At 45.3% G+C, this 21137-nt stretch overlaps 5 protein-coding genes across 5 annotated transcripts; 4 read left to right on the top strand and 1 right to left on the bottom strand.

The window, feature by feature from the left end:
- Nucleotides 1-8312: 8312 nt before the first annotated feature.
- N7458_012814 (uncharacterized protein) lies at nt 8313-9511 on the bottom strand (the record flags this gene model as incomplete). Its single annotated transcript, XM_056916195.1, has 6 exons — nt 8313-8437; nt 8493-8619; nt 8683-9048; nt 9104-9171; nt 9229-9369; nt 9421-9511. The coding sequence occupies 6 exons, from the start codon at nt 9509-9511 to the stop codon at nt 8313-8315; spliced, it is 918 nt and encodes a 305-aa protein (XP_056760949.1).
- Nucleotides 9512-11208: 1697 nt separating this feature from the next.
- N7458_012813 (uncharacterized protein) lies at nt 11209-12363 on the top strand (the record flags this gene model as incomplete). Its single annotated transcript, XM_056916194.1, has 3 exons — nt 11209-11623; nt 11691-12155; nt 12224-12363. The coding sequence occupies 3 exons, from the start codon at nt 11209-11211 to the stop codon at nt 12361-12363; spliced, it is 1020 nt and encodes a 339-aa protein (XP_056760948.1).
- Nucleotides 12364-14618: 2255 nt separating this feature from the next.
- Nucleotides 14619-15188, top strand: gliC (cytochrome P450 monooxygenase gliC; the record flags this gene model as incomplete). Its single annotated transcript, XM_056916193.1, has 2 exons — nt 14619-14911; nt 14975-15188. 2 exons carry the CDS (start codon nt 14619-14621, stop codon nt 15186-15188), a joined length of 507 nt encoding a protein of 168 aa, XP_056760947.1.
- Nucleotides 15189-15675: 487 nt separating this feature from the next.
- Nucleotides 15676-18256, top strand: gliM (O-methyltransferase gliM; the record flags this gene model as incomplete). Its single annotated transcript, XM_056916192.1, has 7 exons — nt 15676-15759; nt 15938-16142; nt 16429-16649; nt 16718-16914; nt 17154-17491; nt 17591-17622; nt 17678-18256. The coding sequence occupies 7 exons, from the start codon at nt 15676-15678 to the stop codon at nt 18254-18256; spliced, it is 1656 nt and encodes a 551-aa protein (XP_056760946.1).
- A 984-nt stretch (nt 18257-19240) lies between these two features.
- On the top strand, nt 19241-20890 carry N7458_012810 (uncharacterized protein; the record flags this gene model as incomplete). The annotated part of the gene is made up of 1 exon (XM_056916191.1): nt 19241-20890. One exon carries the CDS (start codon nt 19241-19243, stop codon nt 20888-20890), a length of 1650 nt encoding a protein of 549 aa, XP_056760945.1.
- Nucleotides 20891-21137: the final 247 nt, after the last annotated feature.

Below are 21137 nucleotides of genomic sequence, written 5' to 3'. Positions count from 1 at the left end.
GCTAGTTTCTTTACTAGCTGATTTGCTAGTAGATAGGCTAGTAGATTTGCTAGTATATCTAGCAATCTTCTTTTTGATAGGGTTTGCTGCTTGTTTAGCAGATCTTTTCTTGATTCCTGGTTCCTGATTGGCTAGATCAGATTGATTCTTCAGGAATCTACCTTCTAAGATAGTAGGGTCTCTTGACCAAACTGTCTTCTTCTGCTTCAGATCATATAGCTTATAGTGCTTCTGCTCACTATAGCCAATAACAATAGCTATAGATTTTCTTGGCGATAGCTTGCTAGGCAGGTTTTTGTTTGTATGATAGTAGGCAATAGATCCCCAGGTCTTTATATGCCTGATAGCAGGTAAGCGCTTGTGATATATCTCATAGGGTGATTTGAACCCTAGAGCACTGTGTGGGGTTATATTATATAGATAGGTAGCAGCCAATAAGGCTTCTCCCCACATATCTTCTTTTAATCCTGATTGGATTAATAAACATCTGACCTTGTTCATAAGTGTCAGGTTTATGCGCTCAATTAGGCCATTTGGCTCTTTTGTATAGATAGGCGTAGTTCGGTGTATAATACCGTATCTTCCTAATAATATATGGAAGTTATCATTCACGTATTCAGTACCGTTATCGGTAAATATCTCTTTGATCTTCTTATTAAGCTGGTTTTCAACCAATTGCTTATATAAGGTAAATTTCTTAATAGCTTCGTCTTTTGATCGAAGTAGAGATATATGTAGATATCTTGATGTTTTATCAAGAAACGTGATGTAGTAGCGATAGCCATTATAGGTCTTAGGGCTAATAGGCCCTCCAATATCGCTATGTATTCTTTCGCCTATGCCGTATTCGGCAGCAGAAGTAGAAGATTTATTGATCTTCCTGTCATATTTTGACTGTATGCATATTTCGCATATATCTTGCATATAATCTCTTATCTCAGTATCAGATAGAGATATATCGGCCTGGCTTAGTAGCCTTTGTAGTGGTATTAGGCCTATATGGCCTAATCTATCATGCCAAAGTTTTAAACTAGTAATATTGCTAGTACTTTGGATAGATTGATCTTGATCGATTTTTTGATCAGAATCTACCTTATGTGGCTTTGTATGCATCACATATAGGGTAGTTCGATATAGATTATCTTGCTTATGCCCAATCAGCATAATATTTCGATATTGATCGAAAATAGTGGCCTTTTCTCTATTAAATAGAGATACTGAATTTTTCAGTGCATGTGTGCTTAATATATTGATTCCCAATTGTGGGACATAGAGCACATTAGTCAATTTATAGACTAGATTGGTATTTGTCTGGAAGATAATATCTCCAGCAAGATCGATAGATAATCTTTGTGCATTTCCCCACATGACAGTTTTATTAGTTTTATATACACTATCAAACAAATCCAATTTAGATACTGCACATATAGTGGCAGCTGTATCAATAATGAAAATCACTTTTGTAGTAGAAAGATCTGAATTTATCAGATTATATGCACTTTCTATAGTGATATCAGAATTGGTTTCTTGGTTTGTTTTGATAGGTAGATAAATTACCTGATCGGTTTCATGCGAGAACTCATCGCAGAGTGAGAGACTTCTTGGTGTATTCACCATAGATTCATTACTCAGATTTGAGTAGTCTCTTATCAGGTTTTGATCATCAAAGATTGGTAGGCCATGCCTGATTGGCTGTGCCTCTGTCATGGGTATATCAGATTCTATCTGATAATCTGATCGATAGTCAATTGGACTAATCGGTGTATAACAGATATCACCGTCAAGATCAATTGGATCATTAGCCAATAGGCTAGTAGGCAGTAGGTTGCTAGCCGAGGTTTCTTGATGTTCAGCTTCTGCGGGGTAATCTGTCACATGACTAGTGACGTGGATTTCTTCCTCGTCAGATTGCTCATTGAGCATTGCTGTGATCATCTTCTTTTGTTGATTAAATCTTTGATTATTTTGATTGGATCTAGGCCAATTTGCCCTAGGTATCCAATTAGCTGGTCTGCCAGAAGGATGCAGATACCAGCAATCTGCTACTGTATGGCTTCGCATATTACAATGCGTACAGTATTTGCCAGAATTTGACAATTTTTTCCATGGTTTTTTGCTAATTCGACGATTTTGATTAGCCTGACGATTTTTTGAATAGTGCTTTACCTGATGATTAGGCTTGCGATGAGCCTGATATTTGTTCTGTCGATTAGGCTGATGGCTATCAGCTATGAAGATTTGTTCGCTTGATTGAATATGACCACGCGATTCGTCAATCAGATTGGCGAATAACGATTCAATCGTATAAGAATCAGAGTCTCTGCGAAGAGATTGAATAATATTTTGAATAATCGGTGCGTATGATTGGTCAAGATTGTTGAGAACCCATGCGAATACGATTTGCTTTGGGAAATCGATTCCTAGGCTTGCCAGTTCGATTAGCAGGCGTCTTATCTCAGTGAGATAATCATGCATGCTATCGAAATCGCCTAATTGACTATTGAATAGGCTTTTCAACACAAGGAATTCGGTAGTAAAGCCTTTAGGTCGATATTGGGTAGCCAAGGTAACCCATGCTTGGTAGGCCGATGTGGTATCTCCTAACCAAAAGAGTGGGCCATCTTTGCATGATAGCTTGATTGATGATAGAGCGTCTCGATTCATCTGATCAATAGTTTTGAATTTATCAGATGGAATAACTAGCTCATTTTGGCCTATCTCAGCAGGGCTAGTAGATCTTGTAGGTCTACCAGATCTTCTTCCTGACCAAATCGCAGTATTTCTGCAATCAGGTGATCGTTGATCAGGTGGTAGAGCAATTGCTTTTTCATAAGACCAGTGTTGATTAGGAATCTGGCCTTGCTGAATAGCAGGAAGCTTTGTGTAATCATGTAGAATCGCATCGATCAGTCTCTCTTGATCAAGAATTGCCTTGATTCGGATAGACCAGGCAACATAATTTCCTTCTCCTTTGAGAGGATCGATATTGTGTTTGTTGATCATTTTGAGTTCAAAAAACTTGATTGAATATTTGAAAAATGATTGTTTTTGTCAAGAAAGTTGAGATTTCTTAGTTTTCGTATAGAGAAGTAGACGCGACCGGTAAAAATCGAGTATAAATTTTTGAAAATAAGAAGTCGGAGGAGCTTTTTGTTTCTCTTTAAGAGAGAGAAGTTTCTCTTAAAAGTAAAGGATTCTTCGTTGAAGATAGAAGATTGAAGAAGTGGTATAAGCCGAATTGAAGTAGGATCAATTCGGGCTCATAACCTGTGAGCAAGCGATGCTGCGCAGGTTGGGTAAAGAGGAAGATAAATTAAAGATGATTAAATAAGATCGATTGATCTTTCTTCCTCTTGATTGAATAGGAAGGATAAGTTCAATTCGGCTTAGAATCATAAAGATGAGAGAAAAGTAAAGTAGGACTGAAGCTTGGTTGATTGTATTGAATCTTGCTTGTATGTCTTGAACATGATTTTTGTAGAGAAAACAGGGCTTATTTATAATCAATCTTTATCAAACCTCTTTTGCATGTGATCGTTCTAGATCCTAGATCTAGATGCATGATGATCTCATGCAGACAGATAGTGATCTCATGCAGTAGCTGTTTGATCGGTGGTTGCTTGATTGTACGATGTCATTGATCGTAGTGATGATGTAGATCGTATACAATAGTATACGTCTTCTACGATATCATTGACCGTAGTGATGATGGTATAGCGATGTCATTGACCGTAGTGATGATGGTATAGCATAAAGCTTATAGAGATTCAGCCATCTTGTATAGGCCTTATGAATCTGGCTTGATATGCTGCATGGCGGTCTGGCTTGATAACATCCTGCCCTATATCTCACAAATTACCTATATTACCTATTTCGACCTCGACGTCTACGGCTAGTAACAAGGCCGCGTGTTTACGTATATTATCGGACCCTAAAGCGATAGTATAATACTCGGGGACCTATAGCTACACGACGTGAACAGACGATATTTAGCAAGGAAAGGATACCTAGATATCTTTATAAGGTCTAGGGAGCGGATAAGATATTAGAACCGCGTAGATCGTACTATTAGGCTAAGTAGAGTAAAGGCACTACGCGTTATATAGGCTGATGTACTATCTATCCGGTAACTTATATAGAGCGTATCAGATACGGATTACCTACGAATCGGCAAGGTTTTGCTAGACGATATTAAGAGAGCCTTACGACCTAAGAAGTATATCGACCTAAAGGATAAACTACCGAGATACTATTAGCGATAGCTAGCCGCGTTTAGCTAATAGCTAGCCGACTAGTTACCTCCGTACCGGCTAGGGATCGACTATAAGATCCCTCTAAAACGCGACCGAAACGGTATCGAAGAGCCACTACTATATAGCCCCTCTACGGTATAAATAAAGAAGAGCTTCTTTACCTACGAAAGACGTTAATAGACCTACTCGGGAAGAACTTTATACGGGTAAGCTAATCACCTACAGTAGTACTAATCTTGTTAGTTAGAAAGCTAGGTAGCGGCGTACGATTTTGTGTCGACTACCGAGGGTTAAACGAACGAATAGTAAAGGATCGCTATCCCTTACTGTTAATTCGCGAGACGCTACGGAATATAGGCTACGCCTGCTAGTTTACGAAGCTTGATATTATCGCAGCCTTCTATAAGATTCGTATTCACCCTAGAGAAGAATAGAAAACGGCATTTCGGACACGATATAGGCTCTACGAGTAGAACGTAACCCCGTTCGGATTAACCGGCGTACTAGCAACGTTCTAGAGGTATATTAATTAGACTCTACGAGAGTACTTAGATAACTTCGTGTCGGTATACGTTGACGATATAATCATCTATACTAACAGGACGCTAGCGGATTACCGCCGAAAGGTCGGCGAAGTGCTATAGAAACTAATAGACGCTAGCCTATAATATGATATTGCAAAATCGGAATTCGAACAGGACTTAGTAAAGTACCTCGGCTTTATCGTCGAGGCTAGAAAGGGGATTTACGTTAATCTAAAGAAGGTAGAAGCTATTAGGGCATAGGAGAGACCGAAGTCTATACGGGATATACGAAGCTTTATTAGGTTTACGAACTTCTACCGGCCGTTTATACCACGATTCGCCGACCTTTCGGCACTATTAATACGGCTAATGAAGAAAGACGCTATATTCAAATAGGACGACGATTGCTAACAGGCCTTCACGGAACTAAAGGAGCTCTTTATAAACGCACTAATCTTAGTATATTTCGAAGAGGATCGTTAGACAGTCGTAGAAACTAATACCTCCGGCTAGGCAACTAGTACGGTTCTATCGTAATATAGACCCGACGGGTAGCTACGGCTATACGCCTACCTATCTTAGAAGCTATCTCCGGTAGAATCAAACTACGAGATCCACGATAAGGAGCTTCTAGCGATTATACGTGCTCTACGCGAATAGAGACCTGAGCTAAAAATAGTGCCTCGATTCACTATCGTGACGGACTATAAGAACCTTCGATACTTCGGAAAAGCATAATATCTCAACGAACGGCAGATACGATAGGCAGATCTCTTAATAGAGTTCGACTTTGACCTCCGTTATCGCCCTGGTAAGCTTATAGTAAGGCCGGATATATTATCACGACGGAGTCAGGATATACCTAAGAGTATCACTAACGAAAGGCTATCGAATCGCTTCCGAATCCTACTTAAAAGGGTCAAGATTAAAACAGGTCGGCTAAACCCCTAATTAGCCGACGGCTAACCTAGTAAGGAGATCGATTTTGAAAGAGATATCCCCCTCTTTGATAAACCGGAACTTCAGGCAGAATAGAAAAAGGCAAGGGCGTCTAACTCGATCTACTAACGAATCTCCCACGCTTTACTAACAGGAGAGCGCCGAATTGCTGCCGAAACAAATATTAAGACTAGCCTATCGGAGTGCTATTTAGACGATCGAGGGGTGCTTTACTTTAGATAGCGACTCTAGATTCTAGACAACGAGGTTCTACGCACAGGAATTATATAGAAGATCCACGATTCATATGTTACGGCGTATCCTAGGCGAGACGCTACCTATTCGATACTGTCTCGACGGTTCTTCTAGCTAGGAGCAGCGAAAGACGTACGACGTTTCCTCCGTAACTGTATAGTATACGGACGGAGCTCGGTATAGCGAGACACGAAGCATAGGTTATTAAAACCGCTACTAATCCCCTAGCGAATCTAGGCCGAAATATTAGTAGACTTTATTATTAGGCTACTACCCTCTAGACCTATAGGAGTAAACAACAGGGAGCTTTTGCGCCTAGAAGGGGATAAAAATGCGCTGTGGGCTAATAGAACAGGCCGACAGGGAGAGGTTAGAGATAGCGAAGGGGGGAAGTAAGAAGTAGTAGGCAGAAGGGGGGACTTTATACCCGCTACGACTAGGCTCTGAGGAAACTGCCGTTTTAGGCTTTGTTGAAGCTATTCGGAAAGTTCTACCTCAGGCTTTCAGCCCTGCAGGTTATAGGTTCGAACCCTACTACAAGCAATCAGCCGTACTCTCTTCTTATTCTTTCTTTATGTTTCCGCTTATGGATACGTGCGTACGGCTCCTCTGCGATGTATGCGTGACGGGTGGCTATATTCGCAAGCTACCGGGCCCTTCAGGGTAAGGGAAAAGCTCGTGGGCGAGCTTCCGTCTGGTAGGGGAGGATGTGATCCTGACGGCTACGTGTGGCCTGATTACATCATCCGTACGGCCCGGGCACCCAGAATTCTGCCGGTATCTACCGGATTACACTCATTTAGACCCATTTCCTTACGAATATAACAAAACATGCTCTACCAAGATCACACTCCAAAATAACCTCGAATGTTATTGATTTCCTTATATAATATTTGCTATGTTCCTCATGTTATAAATTGCACTGTTTCCTAGTTAGAATGAACAAGTTTGATATCTTTTTTATCCTAGGAAGAATCACCGGACATAGTAGACCATCTGAATCAACCTTCCACTGCTTGATTCTTCTGTCTGATTAGTCGATTGTGATCTATCCTGATTCGTCTCTCTTCTATAATCGTGGCACTAAGATTAGTGCGCACGAACGATTTCTACCAAGGTTTTATGCACTATACGCAATTCCAATAGATTATAAGCTTTATCACCTATAGACTTGATGAAACTTTACCTATAGAGGCTTAGGAGGTTTACTTCGATTAGTTTGAACGCTATTTAGATGTTACCTTATCCTAGTAGTATATAATTATAGCAGTCTCCTTATAAAGGTAGAAAAAAAACTAGTAAATTAGGCATTGACTTATCGAAGGTAGCGAGTTAACGTTAGGCGTTTATAGGAGCATCACTATTAGGACTCGTTAGTTAGCTCCCTATATAAGCTTCAAGAGCCGACGTTATTTTTCTAGCATTTCTCTTCTGTTTATATAGCCTCTTTGCTTCCGTCATCTTAACTACGACGTCGTCGGTGATAGATAACATCGTATAAGTCGACGATGATTAACGTACAACGTTTAAAACATTAGGCTATCTTATTAAAAGATTTAAAAGACCCGATCGGAAAATTCTACTATTTAGGGTACTTACGGGGGGTGCAAGATTTAAACCTTAAATTCGTGTACCCCCCCCCCAATGGCCCGACCATATTTAGGCTTAGTGCGTCTCAGGGAGGATGGCAAGATAGCCATCAAAGTCTTAGCGGCATTGAAGACTGCTGAAACTCAACATAGTCTACCAATATTGTTGTAGATTTTACAGCATTTTTACCTAGGCACTGGACCGTTAGAAGGCTCGACGTCAAAATGAAAAACACTTGAAGTTGGAAGAACCTGAGCTGTATGAATTGCTAACAAGGGGCAAAATAAGAGAGGGTGGATATATCCATTACCTAGGCTGGCGCTACCCTGGATGAAGCCCGAGCAGCAAACTGTTGCCAAGATAGTCTATGTCTCCACCATTGGCTGGATTAACGCACCACCCTCTAGTAGAGACCTAGTGCATAACGCTGCATGCCCTGGTTTAGAGATGTATTACAGTTTCCATTTAGACCCATGATTAGGAGAGACAAGACTACGTAATGGGCGAATCACCTAAATGGCTAGTTAAATATTAAGTAGCATTTTTAGCAGAACGAGATGTATTACTTGACCATCTGTGGTTGGAAAAAATATATTTTATGCGGAACTCCAATTGCTTAAAGGATTACGCCTCGAATCAAGCTCTGAATGTATACGTGGATCATCTACTTGAAACTTGTTATAGGTGGACTAAATTCGATTACTGATCACACACCAGGACTAGCTGTAGGTACTCTGAGAACAAAAATTGCCTAAGCCGTGAATTGCTGGCCCACCACTTCAGATCGCTTCTGTCCCGCAGACAACTCGTCCTGTTCCCACTCAATTGTACCGTCGGGCTTGATGGTTGCTCCCAGTGTGCTCATCAGATACGTCGCTAGAATTTGTCAGCATATCCTTTGAACCAGGTATTTCTTTTGTACCCCACGTACCCAGACTAAGCATTGCATATGATTCCGCATTGTCGAGAGCTTGGGCTTCCGTGAGCCTGGTGCATGAGCCCCAATACGTCCCGCTGTCGCCAATAGGAGGATACTTGACTTTGGGCGTGTGAACAAACTGTGCAACCAGATTAGGAAATCATATAGCCAAGACCGACGTAGAAGTCTATTCTAAACGCACCTCGTGGAAAAGCGTAAGCTCAAGACGTGCAAAATTGTCAACATGGACGGAGAGACCCCTGCTCTGGTACAAAATGTCGGCAGCGTTGTGTAGCTTGTTGTTCTGTGGCTCACCATTCTTGTTGAGGAAAGGCGTCTGGCCCACCTCTTTCAGATACCAAGGACAGAGCTGGATGACAGTTTGCCCCTTCCCTTTCGCGTTGGTCTTGGGTGTGGTATAAGCCGTTGTGTCTTTGGTGCGTTTCTCGCATTCCTCATAAACTTCATACGGGATAGGATAATTATGTATCGTGTCGAGCGCTTGTAACTTTTTCGGATCTTTCTTGTCGGATATAACTATATAGCGGTCCAAGTCACAGTAGATGATCTGAGGTGCAATTAATTAGAAGCATGTATGTGCTGGTGTTTAGGAAAGTACTTACGGGGTCCTCGCGATCGCCCGAGCCTGGTGTAGTCTTTTGGCTTTGAGCCCCGACCTTCTTGATTGTCTCTGAGAAAGAAAGGACGGTGTCAGTTGGGCAAATATATTTAAACTAGGTCAAATCACCTTTGACTTTGGCATAGTCAACCGCGTTGAATAGACTGGCGGCCATATCATTGATCCTCTTGTCCTTGATCAGAGACTTCTCCACCGCTGCTGGCCACTTCATCAAGTTCTCCATAGCCTTTTCGATGTTGCTAGTGATGGCTGGTCAAAGTTTCAGCGAAGCCTATATTTCAAATTCAAGGATCAACTTACGGCCGCATGATTTACTGTCCACTGACCAGGCAAAACCTTGGCCGAGGTTGTTGCAAAAAATTGCAGCGAGAAAGGCAAGCTTGACCCGCATACCGAATCGTACGAGAAAGCGAATCTTGAGAATATTAGATATCACAAGAAAAGTGTCTCCTGGGCTTATCTATCTCGCTTTTAAATGATCCATGCAGCACTAAGGTCTATTCTATTTCTGTCCGCTCTTCTAATATTCTGAACTGAAGTCTGCCTTGCCTCGCCTGTTTCCATCTCGGGCATCTTGGCTGGAGCTATTTTTGTTATACAACCTCTACGACGCTAGAATGCAGGGTCCATGACTATGCCTTTTAGAGAAGTATACATTGCGGAATATGCAGGGACCGTTTGTGAGATTTAGCCCCATTCATTAGGTGGAGCTGAGCCTGATTCCTTATGGTGACTCTTCATTTGTTAGAAAACAAGAGCTAGATCCTTTGAGGATCCACATACCTTTTGCAACTGCGGATATCTAGGGGCCTTAATAGGGCCAAACTCAAAGAGGAGTAGGCTCGATTAACTCTGACCATTACCCGTGTCATTTTTAAATTATCCAATGGGGACCGCTAAATCATGTTGGCATCGCCCCCATGTAGGTTTGGAGGCCCTGCCAAGTCTCCGGGACGGAACTATCTTCTAACCCGCCAGCCAGGAGGTATTGCCGCCGAACACATGAAACATGCAAGAAATGGCTCAGCCGACAATGGGGGTTTCCAAACGTAAGATGCCTTCATGATGATACAGGATGCCAAGATGCGTGGTTTGAGGAAGAAGGTTGATGGCGTCATGAACAAGTCTGCCTTGCGGAACCGAATAGTCAAAAATAGCAGAACCGAAGCGCGGAGGATCTTACTTGGCGAGTTGGGGAGCATGTCAAAATTGTATAAGATGTAGTTCAAGGACCATTGAAGTGAGATATTCCTCACACAATTTCCTCCTTACTCATCTGCGGCCCAGCATGCCTCGGCTCTCTTCGTACTTTATTGCATTTGTCTCCTTGACAAGCGCAGTGTGGGCCGATGAATGGACTGACTGGAAGAAATATCGACTCCAGGGAGCCTCCGAGGCCTATTACTGCCCCGAGCAAGTTGGTGAACCAAAATGGGAATGCGGTAATAAGTATTGCGGAGGTGAGAATCCCAACAAGAAGGGGCATTGTTCTCTCGTGATTCTGCAGGGAAAGAGCGATGTTATCCATCAGGTTCTCTTAAACCCACCTCTGTATTGTGAATGTGGACCGAAAGATGGGTATGCTCAAATCATCTGGCTACAACAAAGATATACGTTCTAACAGCTTCTAGCAATAGCGGTGGGAAGGTTCCTTTCATCATCCCCTTTCCCCCTCCGCCTCCAGGCTTTGTTCCTCCTCCTGCTGGAATCCCCCATCCCAAAAAGCAAGATAGCTGCCCTGAAGACTTCACAGACACCGAATGCAAGGATTGTAAACCTGTTTCGGGCTGGTGTTCTGAAGGACCCCAGGCTGGCTGCCCATGCAAGGAAGAGTGCCCAGCCGAAAACAGCAAGGACACACCGAGCTGTTCTGATGACTCCTGTGAAGGAGAGAATGGAAAGTGTACTACCGTGAGTTTCAATCTACAGGTCTTATTATGTTCCTGACTGAATATATTATAGGGTCACTATGCCGATTGTAAGTGTAAGGACACCTGTCCTGACCCCAAAAAGGAATACATCGATTGCGCGTCCGATGACTGCAAGAGTGACGATCATGAAACTTGTAAAGAGGTTTGTGAACAAAATATGAGTAACCGTATTTTGATCCACACTGACGTTATCCAGGGGGAATTCCGCGGATGCAAGTGCTTGGTCGTGGATTCGGACATCTTTTCAGAAACTAGAACGAAGCTATCTGAAGGGCTGAAAGCGCTCAATCAGCTACAGCAGATCTACGACCATATTAATGACTACATGTCAGAACCCGAAACTAAGTGCTCGTCGTCCAGCAACACGAAAGCTGTTGCGATCGACAAACGAGCAGCCTATACTATGGGCGAGAAGTTCTGTGCCGACTTAGATTACTCCAAGGAAGCCAAAAAGGACCTGACAAGCAAGGATATCGGCAGTTCCAGCTATAAGGACTTTGTTTTCCATTTCGAATACAAACCAGGAAACAAGTGCTACACTAACTGCAAGGATACTATCCACAAGATGGTTTGTAAGTGTTCCGAAATCGGCCCATACAAATATGCACTTGGAATGTTTCCACTAACTTGAGACTCCAGGCTCTGGCTACGACTCACATTCCATCCAGCCTGAAAGCAAAGCGACGTTCAAGTGTGGCGCAGAGTATAGTTTCAAATTCAGTGTTCCAGATCACGCCCAATTCCCCACCGCCACGTCAAAGCCAACATCACCTGCCAACACGGCAGCCCCTACCATGGGAGAAGTGACATGCTTCCCGGAAAGCCGACGCCCCGGCAGCATATATGGAGCGGTACGACCAGATCAATATAAGGCCGCTGTCGATAAAGCATGTGAAGCGTTTGCCAAAAAGAACACGCTCCAGGCCAACGAAGGCAGAGGCTCCTATGTGTACCAGACAAAGGATGGCCCCGTGCCATACTGGTTCAATGTCGGCGTCAACACTGATGGGCATTACACCTGCAAGGATCTAAAACTCGAGGACCCGATTGGAGACGGCTCGCATAAATGCAGTACCATTTTCAAGGACGATATATTCGGCGGCTGTAAGTTTCTACGACTTTGTCAATACGTTTACAACCGAAAAGTCTTACTAACGATTGGATGTACGCAGGCAATAACGGTGGCCGGGGAGGCCGTATCAAAGTCGGATGTTTGGTATACTCATTTGATGTTTGCAGCGGAAAGGGCGATATCCCTAACGAAGGCGCTTGCTCTGGCGGGGGTATCGGCGCACCGGAGGTGGCCTTTTAAAGCTAGCAACTGTATGCTTATCCTATGATCTCAGCTTATTATATTGGGACCCTCGCAAATTTGAACATTGAGGTAATGAACGTTGAATGGTATATGATTTGAGGCTTGTAATTTCCACATGGTCAAAAAAGGAAAATCTCCAAGAGTTGCTGAGTAATTGCGTACAGGGTAAGTACCGGGCAAGCACAAGATTAGCCAGATGAGAAAGACTATCCTTACCGATGTAAGGTTGTCTGATGCCAAAATTAACATGCCATATGTCATAAATCACAAAAAAGCAATGATAATTTAGCTGTGAGAAAAGCCCAGCCAACATCTGAAACTACGAATGTTGGTTGTATTAAATTGAGAACATCAACAACGGGCTTGATAGCTGATATAGAGAGACATAACGACGGAGTTTAATTGATTGATGATGATGGCGGTCATGACTAATTTGTGATACGGATGTCGAGGTTCAGGAGTTTGAAGGTTGAAGAGTTGGAGGATTAAAAGCATTATGGGCCACAATTTTAGAGGATGTCTAAGTTTATGCCTGTCTAAGTTTGCTGATGTGTGCCGTGGTTGCTGGGGCTAATGGAATTGTGGGATATAGGTGGGGTTTTGTGAGTTAACATTTTGGGACACCAGTAGCGAATCATTATCCTTTACCAGGAAATATCCCCCCCAGCCTATTATTTCACGTGGCCCCGTCACAATATCGGAACCTAGAATTATAATGAGGACGTTTATCATAAGAACAATAAGCTGCAGGATACACGAGCGCTTTATCGGATTGAGCGAGATTTAGGGAGAAGTAAATGCATGGGCTCTTTATTTAAACAGCGACATGGACCTGGCAGATCAAGCTCAACGAAAGTATCAACATTTGAAAATGGACCCTAAGGTAGTTTCCAACTGACTGCGTCGACAATAGCATCAATTTGCTACGGAGCAAGTCTTATCTTCTGGCTCATTTCGATCGACGCTATGAGCTTGCAAAGGCTGAGCAAGGAACCGCTCATCTCCAGTCAAGCTGTGATAAGTGGTTTCGTATTCCTGGGATCAATCGGTTCTATTATGCTGGCATTGTTAGAAGCAAACCTAAAAGACCGCAAGTTGCTTACTTCTCCGAAATTAATTTCCTCGCTAATCACATTTCAGATCTGTCTCCGCCAATGCTATAATTGGAAGTTGATAGTATGCTTCTTTTGCTCATTTTAAATGAGGTAAGAACAATGAAAACCGAAGATGAGCAACACTCACCTGTTCTAGTATCTAAGTGTTTCTACTTTGCAACACCGGCTAGCCCATTTCGTTTCTGCCTTATTATTCGTGGAAGCAGTCACCATTCTATTGATATCCATGACTTTTTCGGTATATTTAACTAGCTGCCTTCATGTTTCATAGTTTACTGACTAATAAATAACAGGATCATCGCAGAGCATTGATTTCTTCATTCATGATCCTTGCTTTTGCTGGGCTAGGGTTCATTCACGCCCAATTTGTAGGAGCCCGGATAATATGCACGGGCAATGGCATATGAAAGCAAGTATATTCAACATGTTTTGGTAGTATCCGTCCCTCACTACTGCCAGGCACCAACGAGCCTTGTGGATGGCATCCATTAGCTCAATATGGATGTTTCTTATTTCGTTAGGCCTGACGATATTTGCCTGCGTACACCACAACTTGTGGACTCAAATTATGACGGTACGTACCTTGAACTAAGCCATCATAATAAGTTTCTCACGTGCTTGATAGCTTCAAATTGCCCTTATATGCCTAAGGAAGACGGTCGTCTTATTTTGTCTTCTAACTCAACAAAACAACATGAATGTGTTGCCCTTAACTCTCCACAATAAGGTCACAGTAAGGATAGAATACAAAGAAGCTGTGGGATAACCATAACTCTTGGACCTGTGAAATACGAAGAGGTATTCAGAAATGAGACAGGGGCGGTTTACAACCGACCGTACTTGAAATAATACATGAAGAATCATGGTTTGCCAAGATGGCGGCGCAGCTACTCACAAAGGGGTGCACAACTACTGGAACCAAAGGAGCAGTTGTGGGGATGAGGGTCGAATTAAGATATTAGAAAAGAAGGATATTGTTTTCTATAAGTAACAGTCGAGTCTATACTTTATCCTATATTTGCCAATCTCGACGTCACTACAGGGGGCTTATCGTGGAACCCAGTCTTCTTGGCCGCGTATCCCGAGTGCCAGGAAGAGCTGCGTCAGGAAATAAACCTAGCCCAGAAGGATGGAAGAATGGATCAGTACCTGCAGAGCGCATCTACCTATCTCCAAGCCTGCATACTTGAGTCTAGTCGCTTGAAGCCCCTAGCGGCATTCTCTGTCCCTCAATCGGCACCGACAGATCGTGTGGTCTCCGGATATAAGATGCCCGCGAACACCAACTTTGTAGTCAATGCCTACGCACTGAATATGCGAAGTGATCACTGGGGGCCAGACAACGATACATATCGTCCCGAACGCTTCCTCGCTCGGGACAAAGTTAAGTTAAGATACCTTTTCTGGAGGTTTGGCTTTGGTCCAAGACTGTATGTTTGAATCCACCCTATCCCAGCTCATATACGTCTACGAGAGATTGACGATATTTCCAGGTGCATGAGCAAGTATACCACAGATATTATTATCCGAGAAACTCTTGTCAACCTCGTCCAGAACTACAACCTGCGATTGCTGGATAAGACTACCCGGTTCCGAGACAAGAGTTGCTGGATCACTCATCCTGATTTTGAAATTTGCTGCGAGAGAATAGAGCCAGAGACACTAGCGGTATCCGTGGGCGTTGCAGCTGACGGGGTGACGAGGTGACCAGGCGGACTTTTACTATTAAGAATCATCTACTATCATTTGCTACTATCTATCTTCTACTCCCAATATTCCTGTGTGATAACGCCCTCGGCCTCAACATATCGGGCTCATCTGATCAGCATTCACTGCTGGCAGGCAGTAGAACTACATGACATCTGTAGATAGAGATCTCTCTTCCTCTCCCTCCTGAATATCACGTTCTTCTTTGTATACCTGTCTCTTTCTCCGAGTCCATCTAGATTTCTGCCCCTGGCTGTCAGGACTATCTTGAATCCTGTCACTACTACGAATCGACATGGAGTTGCCTCGGAAATAGGCATCGATGTTCGGAATTCCACTCGCCGAGTGAGCGGTGACCGATCATTAGAGAATGCTTTTTGGGAGACCGATGTACATCAACATATATCGGAGTCAAATCGTATGTCATTCTCTCTCTTGGGGATACACCTTGCTCCACTAACTACTAATTACGAGCAAAACGAGCGAAATGACAGTCCAAGATGCCGTTGCCGGTCTCTCTGTCCGCTCCTCAGAGCTTGTGGAGGCCATTATGCCGCGTATCCGGGACCCGGTAGTAGAACGGACCCGCAAGGACAATCCTAACATTGACTTGTCCACCGCGGAGAATTGTTTGATTCGAAAGGAGTTGATTTAAATGTATCAGGAGAGCATACAGAGAGGAGATCTTGCCGTTCGCGTCGGTTATGTCCCCAGCTTGAAACCAGAAGCACTTACTGACTCCAACTCAGCATTTTTCGTATCCGCTTGGCTTTTCCGGCGATTCTGACCTGATCACCGCACTATCAACGTTCCTAAACGACTATTTCAATCCCCACGAGCCTGTGCAGCAATCCCATATTGCTACGGCTCCGGGTGCTGCCAGCTGCTTAGACGCCCTCCTGCATACAGTGTGCAATCCGGGAGACGGTGTCCCTGTTCCTGGTCCTTACTGGAGTACGAGAGCTAAGTAACTCGGTTGACGAAGAATACAAGCTGACTACGGCCGTTCAAAACAGATGGCTTTGATTTTCAATTTCGCGTACGTGCCTCGGTGACTCCATTGGTCGTAAACTGCCCCAGCTTTGACGACACATTCTCGTCAAAACTTCTACCTGCATTGGAGGCCTGTTTGTAACATGAATTCGGCCAGAAGATGCAATGACAAAGGGTATTTTTCCTGTTAAAGCCCTTGTTTTCACCAATCCACACAATCCATTAGCGCAATGTTATTCACGCACAGTGCTTGAAGATTGCCTCTGGTTCTGCGAGCAGCGGAATCTGCATTTCATATCCGACGAGGTGTACGCTATGAGCACCATCGAGCCAGATATGAGTAGCAAAAACCTGTCGCCTTTTGTTTCCATTCTTTCTTGTGATTCTGCCTCCGTTGGCTGCTCTCCTCGCCGTGTTCACGCTATCTGGAGTATTAGCAAGGACTTTGGCTCGAGTGGAATTCGGCTGGTATGTGCACACTCCCTTCTCACTTTCTGGTTATCCCGTGCAGAATTGATCAGTCTGGCGCGGTCTAGGGCTGCACGGTGTCCCAGCACAACCCGGAAGTAATTGTTGGCGTTAGTCCGGCTTCGGCGGGAGTCTTCGTCTTCGCGAAGTTGGGTCATGATATCAATACCTGGGACGAGGAAGCACTGCTAGTCAAGCGCTGTAAAGAGGCAGGGGTGGTTGTCAGCGCCGGTAGAAGTTACCATGGCATCGAGTCGGAGAAGGGGTGGGTTCGATTAACTTTTGCAGTAGAAGCGGAAGCTTTGCGGGAGGGTTTGACACGCCTGTCGAAGGCATTAGGAGCATTGCCCCCCACAAGGAACTCGTCAAGCTACATCTAGGATTTTTTTCGATCTATTTTGGAGCCGCCGCTTTAATGGCTATTTTTGTCAATGGGTCCGAGTTCGGCTGCCGATGGAACGGGGGAGGTGGGGTTTTGCAGAAGATATAATCTTTATGCTTTAGGGCCCCCTTGCTCTCTACATTTTATTGCATCGCAACGCTTCGGTTATTATCCAACATGCAATCAACCCTTGAAACCCTCAATCGTCATTTAGCTTCGGCCCTGAACCTCCTTCGTGGCGGGCTTAACAAAGAAATCCACTCTCGCTTGCATAATCAGGAAAGGGGGGTCCTTCCCGACAAGGACGTAGCAGAAATTTCCTTCAAGACTATCGACCCTCTTCATTCGATAGAGCAGCTGCTAGAGCCTGGTCAGCTCGCTTTGGCGGACCACTTTTTTGGTAAGCTTGGTGATCTGAACACATGGTGCTCGGCGATACTGACTTGGTGTCTTTGTCAGGGTACATGAACACGAAATGCCTCTGCGCCGCCGTTGAACTACAAGTGCCCGATATCCTGCGCGAAGTGACCGTCTCGAACAAATCCCGAATGTTTTGCAGAACAACGGGATTTTCACCTGTCACGATGGAAAGTACAGCAACAACCACACATCCACGCTCCTTCTACGCGACCACTGGACGCAATAGCATAACTGGATCGCGCTGTATGGCAACCAGTTCTACGATATGTCGCGAGGAATCCCCAACTCAATTCGGAAGGAGGCGACGTGCAGCCTGGCCCAGATCGCATACGACACAGACAAGGACATGTTTACCTTCTTCCGGGAGCACGACTGGGTGAGCCAGCTCCATCGGACTCCGGGAGGCGGAGCCACCGCACAGTCTCCTGGTATTGTGGCTGATTACCAGTGGAAGGAAGTTTCGGGGGAGACAGTCCTGGACGTGGGCGGCGGAGGCGGAGCGCTAATCGCCCTGCTGCTGCGCGCTTATCCTACTATGCGGGGCGGCATCTACGATCTTCCCCATGTCATCGACCACACCGTCCCTTTCTTCCATACAGATGACGGTCAATTTACCGACCTGGGCGACCGTGTGCCCAAGGAGAACCTGATCCGCGGTGATTTCTTCGACCACATCCCCCCATCCCGTGTTTACACCATGAAGTGGACGCTTCACGATTGGCGAGACGCCGACGCCATCGCCATTCTCCGAAACATCCGCCGGGCCATTATTTCGGCGCCTATCAGTCGGCTTATTGTCTTATAATGCGTTCGCGGTGAGGGTCAGTGGGCTCGTCTGTCGAGGTATGCGGACCTGAACATGATGGTAGCCGCCAATGGACTAGAGCGCAACGCCGATTCGTGGAAGCATCTGGCTGATCAAAGTGCCTGGCGGATTGAAGCCATTCATCATTTGCGCAATGCCTGGCTATGTGCCATTGATATGTGGCCTTGTTGAGATGTCTAGCCGGCAGTTTTATTGTGTTCTACGGTTCAACTGGACGAGGTGTAGATGAATGAAGATTACGTGATACGGCTTGAAAACTTATCTAAGCAACGAGTATATCGAGCTCAACCAGAAAAGTGAGAACCAGAACACAGGTAGATCAAATCTATTAAAGGTTTTCGGAACGAACTTTTGGAGTTGAAAGGCAGAGTACAAAGTATTCAAGGTAGTCTAGGAGCAGAGATACTTGCTGCCTCAGACACCGAGTATCCTCTGCATAGTCGGTCGAATGCCCAAGGCCAGAACAACAACAGAAGAATATTTCACAACAACTCATAGCAGCTAGAAACACGCACGACTGATCCGATCAGTCTGATCGGAATCTGTTTGCAGTCACCAGGTACAACAGTGTTTAGTGACTCACCATGTAGTGTGTCATGAATCATGATTGTACATTGCAGAGCAACAAAAAGTTTCCGTACTCCCTGGTATGTCTCCGCGTAAGTCTCCGCGTACATAATAAGTCCCCGCTTGGTACAGTGCACCTACCTGAGAGGGGGAACTTGGGGGCAGTTATGTAACTATTACAGTACAATACAGATCTATTTGCAGACCTGCCGCGGGAATCGGTCACCGATCCCTGTCGGATCTTCTCAAATGCTGCCAATTCCGGCCTGGTCTGTCTGGTGAATTGTCTCCCTCGTTGTTTTGTTCTTTCTCTCATTCTCGTACCTACACCCCCTAAATTTCTGGAAAGAACACTCATTCATCCATCGCAGTGTGTTCCCTCGGGCCTTCTCAATCATGCCTTATGTCCATCGACAAACAGATTTCGACCTCCAGGATCCCGAATCACCGCCTACCGAGGACTATGACGCGCCTGCAACACCTTTGTGGAGGTACTGGGTGCTCTTTGGTACTCTCTGTCTTAGCGGGTTCGCTGTGACGATGGAGGGCAGTATTGTGGTCACTGCCTTGCCCACCATAGCCCGCGACCTGCATACCACCGAGTATGTATGGGTGACCAACTGTTACACTCTCGCCTCCACCATTTTCCAGCCTTTGGTCGGCTGGATGGCCGAGATGTTTGGGCGCAAACCGATCATGCTTGGCAGCGTCCTTGTATTCGGTGTGGGCAGTGCCATGGCAGGGTCGGCGCATTCGCTCGGCCTCATTCTGGCCGGACGAACCGTCCAGGGTTTTGGAGGCGGTGCAATTCCATTGATGGCTGAGCTGATCATTAGTGACCAGCTGCCTCTCGCTCACCGGCCTCAAATGTTGGGAATGGTCATGGCTACCTCGTGTCTGGGGTTGGTGTTTGGACCCATCCTCGGTGGAGTGATCGTCCAACATAGTACTTGGCGTTGGATCTTTTATCTCAACGTTCCCTTCGCCGGAGCCTCTATCATCTGTTTGTTTCTGATGCTCGGCCGTCGGACAGCTGGGCAGAAGAGCGCAGCTAAGTCGCTGCGAGCCACTACGAGGCAGTTTGACTGGCTCGGTAACTTCTTGCTCCCTGCCTCCAGTGTTGCTATCCTCCTTCCCTTGACAATGGGAGGCCAGATGTATCCCTGGAGCTCAGCACGGGTTATTGTTCCACTGGTGTTGGGAGGTTGTGGCCTAATCGCATTCGGCATCTATGAGCACAGCTGGGCGGCGAACCCATTGATTCCAACCCGACTGCTGTCCAGTCTCTCATCCGTCTCTCTTCAAACCCAAAGCTTCATCCAGAGCATGCTCATCATGTGGGTCAACTATTTTATGACCGTGTATTTCCAGGCGGTCCTGGAAGTTTCGACCCAGCAAGCTGGATTTGATCTCATGCCCACTCTTGTGGCCTTAGTCGTGTTCTCCATCGTTGGGGGTATCATCATGTCCCGGTTCCATGGGTTCTGGGCTCTGTTCAACAATGTTATTGCCTTTACGATGATGTCTATTGGTCTGGGATGCTTCACACTCCTCACTTCCACCTCTCCAACCGTGGTACACGTCGTACTGCAGATTATCGTCGCCGGCGGAAACGGGCTGCTCCTAGCCACTCTGCTACCAAATGTGCAGGCCCAGTGTGATCCCGAAGACTTGACGGTGGTCACTGCTCTGTTCAACTTCCTGCGCAGTTTCGCTCTGGTCTGGGGTATGACTATTCCGTCCATCATCTTCGACCAGACTGCGAATAACAACTTGAGCCTGGTGCCCGCGGACGTCCGTCCCTTGATGAGCGGGTCGGGCGCCTACGTCCGAGCGAGTAAGTCATTCATAGAGTCATTCCAGGGTACCGCCAAAGAACAAGTATTGGAACTTTACACGCGAGCCCTACGGGCCACTTGGTGGGGTGCCCTGAGCTTTGCGTTGCTAGGACTTGCTTTGGTGGCCTTCCAGCGGCCAGGAAGACAAATGAGCAGCCCGGCACTCCCGGGGAATGATGAGCAGAAGAAAGATGTACCTGAATCCTAGATAGCCTCCATGTGAGTAGCCATCCTTTCTTAATTATTGCATCTTTGAGGGGAGGTGCAGGTTAAATACTACTAGAACGTCTTCAATGAAACATTTCCCCACTCTTGGATTGGCGTAATCAACTCCCGTGGTGGCCCTATTATCGTTGAAATAAATCCAATAAGGCCTCATTTCAGACTAGATCCGGGCCTTCTCGGGCACCGAAGTTGTAGTTGCATAGTAAGCGAATATTCGGTTCAAATGTGAG

The sequence above is a fragment of the Penicillium daleae genome, assembly GCF_028827525.1.
Source record: "Penicillium daleae strain IBT 16125 chromosome Unknown utg000009l_segment0_segment0, whole genome shotgun sequence".
NCBI lineage: Eukaryota > Fungi > Ascomycota > Eurotiomycetes > Eurotiales > Aspergillaceae > Penicillium > Penicillium daleae.
This window is presented reverse-complemented; position numbering and strand designations above follow the sequence as displayed.